Source organism: Atta cephalotes, assembly GCF_000143395.1.
Source record: "Atta cephalotes unplaced genomic scaffold scaffold00021, whole genome shotgun sequence".
Classification (NCBI taxonomy): domain Eukaryota; kingdom Metazoa; phylum Arthropoda; class Insecta; order Hymenoptera; family Formicidae; genus Atta; species Atta cephalotes.
This window is the reverse complement of record NW_012130085.1, coordinates 3,515,566-3,520,524: the sequence shown is the minus strand read 5'-3', so window position 1 is coordinate 3,520,524 and position 4,959 is coordinate 3,515,566. Positions and strand designations below refer to the sequence as shown.

The window sequence follows — 4,959 nt, the reverse complement described above, 5'->3', positions numbered from 1 at the left end:
TTCATATCCAGGAGAACGCACGAGTCTTGGCCGACACAATTTTTCATCATTCACCCCATCGCACACTGACCGCTGCATCTCGCGCCAACCTCCCTCCCTCCCTCCCTTGTTCTTCCACATCGTCGTTTGCTTTTTCTCTCGTTTTACCCACAGTCCGCCTTCAACATCGTTTATCATCCCTTAACGCGATCGACATTTACTCTCTTTTCGGGAAAGCTCGTTGGCGCCACCTGGCCTCGTGCCACATATTTCGATCAACTCTAATATTTTCCACTTTCCTTCCCGTTCGGGATCCAACTGTCGTTGCAGATCGACATAATTTTGGAACGATACGATGGAAGAAGTATAAATTGAGGTCCAACATTGTTCGTCACTTAGTTATCGATTCGAGAAATCTTAGCAGAGGCTTATTATTAATTATCATTATTTATATATTATTCGTGATATCGCCACTCGTGTTGTATAAAATAAAAATATCGAATAGCGCCATCTTTTTGAAAAAGAAACGATGAAAAGTACGCGTGAGGGTGGAAGAGAGGGTACTGCACGCCTGTCGACGGCGCACCCTTGGCGTTGCCGAAATAATCCTTTAAATCCTTTCTCTAAAGAGACGTTCTAGCGATTCAATAGAGATTACATGCGGTTCCCACTGTATCGAATTACAAACGCTAGAGACAGATGGAGGAAGAATGAAATACCTCCAGTATAAGTTCGAAAGAAGGATCCATTGAAGCGGCGATCGTTGTTGGATTTCGCTCTTCGATAATTCGATAAAACTCAAGTAAATCGAGATAAATCAAGTGTTCAGAAAGAATTAAAAAAAAAATTTTAATGATAAAAGGTAATCGAGCTATCTGAACTTATTATAAAAAAATACTAATCGATTTAGCGAATATAAATTACCTCCAATTTTAACTTTACAAATATATCTACTTTAAAAACAAATATATATAATAGAACCTGAATAATATTATATATAATTTTAAAATTATTAAAAAAATTATTATATATGACAGTTTAAATATTCTGTAATGTGTGTGTAACGCAATCTGAAAATAATCGGAATATACAAAGAAATTTAGTTAACCGATTTCTTTTCTGATAAAACCGGTCGAGATGTATCGAGAAGAGATTCGGATAATAAAAAATAATCGAGTTATCCGAACACGAATCAAATCCGATTCGATTTGACTCTCGAGTATTCGTATATTCTTGAGCTCCAAGGATTTTTACAATTTATTCCTTTTTTTAAAAATATCGAAATAACAATACTCATTTAAATCGCGAAAATTACCGGTTATTCGTTACACTCAGTTGTTTGATGTGTTGTCTTAAAGTGTCAAGTACGGCGCAATTGGATTACTCAAATGGAACATTACAACGGCTACGTACAATTATACTGATTTATTCAGAAGTAGTCTCGCTGAGAAAAATGCTTTGTAAAATTTATTTGAAAAATATATGCGCTAAATAATTATTTATTTTCTCTGTATATACGATATTTGCTTTTCTCAATAATGTGTTTAATATTTCTAGTGATAAACAACATGAATGATTTCAATTTCAATTATCAAATAATAAAATCGTACTCGACAAGGTATTCGTGTGCTTTATACGAACATGCGTGTATTCGTTTACGTGAGCGACTGGCAAACCGTTATTATTGACTCGGTAATAATGCGTCGGGTTTAACCATTCACAATTGCAATTTCATATTAATGATAATTATATCGTTGAAATTTATGCCTCGATAATGTACTATCTTGTTATTTATAATATCGATTTAGCGCCTGAAAACGAAAAACTTATGTACATAGTAAGTTGATGTGTAACCTCAGTTATTAAATTTATGATATATATTTTATTTTTGGTGTCAGCATTTTTATTTACTTATCTATATTAATTATTAGATAATTCTATCTAATATATTATTATAGACTTGTACAGTAGAACACAGAGAGATTATAACCTTTGCACTCGAAAATTGTATTCGCGATCTGACATTTTTGCTATTGCAAATAGTATTGGATTGTCTGGAAAGTTCGTGCCGATGTTGAAGGAAAATTGAAACGTAGAAAATTTAAATTTTAGTATAGTATTTATTAAATTATATAGGTTAGTCTATATAAATTATATAGGCACGAACTTTCCGGACAATCCTAACCTAATATATCATTATAATTGTGATCATAATAGATAGCATTAACAAAGTTGCTCGATTTCTGTAAATTTTACGATAAACAAGAAGAATCATAATGTAACAAAAATCCGACAGATGTAATTATTAAATTGACAATAAATAAAAATGTATTTGAAAGTACTTGTGTGTGTGGAATCAAAAAAGCCATAGGAAATTGCTTAATTAAAGTTTATTAACTAAAGTATACCTTAATATAATAGTATCAATAGACATCCAAAAGGAATTTCATTGATGAGTGAAAATATCGCTGGACACGGTATTATTTTCCTTAACAAAGAATAGCTATTACCTAATGTAAAATCAGGAAACCTGTTCTTCACCGTCATAATGACATATTAATATTTTGAACCTAATCATTGTAATTCCTTCCAAACCAAAGAAGAAGAACTCTTTCGATGATCCCGTATTTGAGTAATAACTAAATGAAAAAATAATGAGAAAAGAAAGAATAAGGGCAGGACAAGAACAGAGAAATAAACAGAAAGAGAGAGAGAGAGAAGGGGAGGGGGAAAGGGACAATAAGATCGTGAGAAGAGAAAGGCGCAGGTGGAGAAGACAACGGAGAGGAAGCAAAAGAAAAAGGATGAGGAAGAGGATGCGAAGAAACAAGAGGAGTTGAAGAAGAGGAAGACGAAGCGGCGGACGCTGTGCTGAACCACGTGATCGTAGAGCGTTTTAATTGGTCGGGAGCGCGATCCACGTTGTGATGGAGGGAGGACGAGATAAATCAGGCAGATAGGTGGGACATGGGGGGACGAGTGGGACCGAGGGGGGTGACTGACGGGGTAAGGGAAGGGCGAACAGCATTCGTTAGGGTTGCAACGTGGATTAGACGATCGCGAGGTCGTATCGAGGAGGACCGTTGCGAGGGCGGGCGCTGTTTCTGCCCCACCAGCAACACCTTTCAGGATGGAAACGTACTCGCGAGGTTCCTTAGGAACGGCCACTCGACGCACTCTCCTGGAGCACGCGCACGCACACACGGCCCACGCATACAGACGCGTATTCGCGCGGTAGGGGGGCAACGGGAAAAGTGTGAGAGAGAAAGGACAGAGGGAGAGAGAGTACGCGCGAAAGAAAGACAGAGAGAAAGAAAGGAGAAGGAGGAGAAGAAGGAGAACGAGAATGAAAAGAAAAAGCGAGAAAGAGATACCAATCCGGCTCGCCTCCGTAGCTGAGCCGCTCCTCTCTTATATGGGGGACGAAAAAGCTCAGTTATAATTGTTGCACGCCGCGAGGTGCATCTCGGAGTCCCTCCGATAATTGTTACCTCCTTCCGCGTGGCTGGCGGTTCGGCGACGCCGCGACGGACGCGTATCGGACGACACCAGAGTGAGAGAATCCGCGTTCGTCGCGTCCTCGACCGACCTCGTTATCGACTGACCTCCTCCACCTCGTCCGCGGCCGAGCGGCAGCCACAGAAATTACTGTGATTACCGGGATATACGAGGGCTCGTGGAACACTCGGAGCGGATTGCCGCCGAGCATTGTTGCGGCCGATGCACCTGCGAACGTCATCCGGGAAGCGTCTCTCTACACGCGTGAATCCAAAGCTGTGGCTGAGTCACGATCGTTGAAGAAGCGGATCGAGTCTCGTCGAATAGGATCGACGATAATCCTTTACGATCGCGAGTGAATTTTTTAAAAACTCGCGATTCTCGGAGCAGAAAAGGCTTGGAAATGAATTGCGCATATCAATATTCGCATAACGGTCATCCGCAAAACGTGATGACGATCGCGCCGACGGCACCGCAGCAGGGTCTACATCCCGTGCAGGAAACAGAATATCTCGAGGTAGGAGAGATGTCGATGTATATTATATCTTTAAGGATGTCATGCTCGCGGAAATTTGACTTAATTCTGGCGACACATTGAGGACGAAGAAAAGCGATTTAAAATTCCACGAGTGTCTCGCCAAGCGGATGATTCAAGCCTTTTCGCAGCTTACTTCCATAATGAGTGAGGGCGGTTCTAAAGCGCCCCTTCGTTAATTGTTCATCTCCCGACATCTAACACGCAGAGGGTTCGATACGGGATCATCAGGTCGCCGTAACCAGCCATTTTCGATCAATTCATTGGCGGAAAATTCAATTCGTCCGATTGCCAATCGGATCTCTCGATTGAATTTGTTGAGGATGGAAATATGGATACCAGCTTTGCTTTCGTTAGGAATATCAGCTGCGTCAATTACCGTTCCAATAACGCTCTTAATTTAATCGCAAGCTGCCATGCTAATTGTAATCGGAAAATTCTAAAAATCGCGAATAAATTTCAATCACAAGCTGACCCACGGGAAAGGAAGTTGACAGGATATTTCGTTTACTTAAAAACACTCATCGTTAACGATCCGAAGAAACGTGTGGCGTGCCAATAATAAATCGCGGTCGATCGACTCGCGCGAAAGGTTGCGAAAAAAGTCTGCTTTCACGCGGCCAAGGCGACGAACGAGGAATCGCCGTAGAACCGAGGAGGAAGGTAAAGGAAGATGAAAAGAGAGATGTAGCTGGGGGATATTAATATAAGGGCTCGATACGTAATTATAGTGATTACCGTATTGCCGGGGGGCGGACGAGGGCGTCCCTCAGTTTGCACGTCATTTCGCGATCTCAACTTCCAACGAACATGCGCGCGAATTTGTCGGCGCGGGTCCTTGGCCAAGCTAATTGTTTCCCCCTTTCGCGCCAAACTTTCGCGCATCAACTACTACTCCGCATACTTTCCTCTATATACGTATTCCCGACACGCGCGCCGAGAGAGAG

General features: G+C 41.1%; 1 protein-coding gene across 1 annotated transcript in view; it reads left to right on the top strand.

The window, feature by feature from the left end:
- Positions 1–3,880: 3,880 nt before the first annotated feature.
- The window catches only part of LOC105619400 (transcription factor Sp9), a 40,361-nt gene continuing 39,282 nt past the window's right edge, over positions 3,881–4,959 (top strand). Inside the window, exon 1 of the mRNA XM_012200921.1 lies at positions 3,881–3,994. Within this exon, the coding sequence (XP_012056311.1) occupies positions 3,881–3,994 (114 nt within the window). The remainder of the gene's footprint in view (positions 3,995–4,959) is intronic.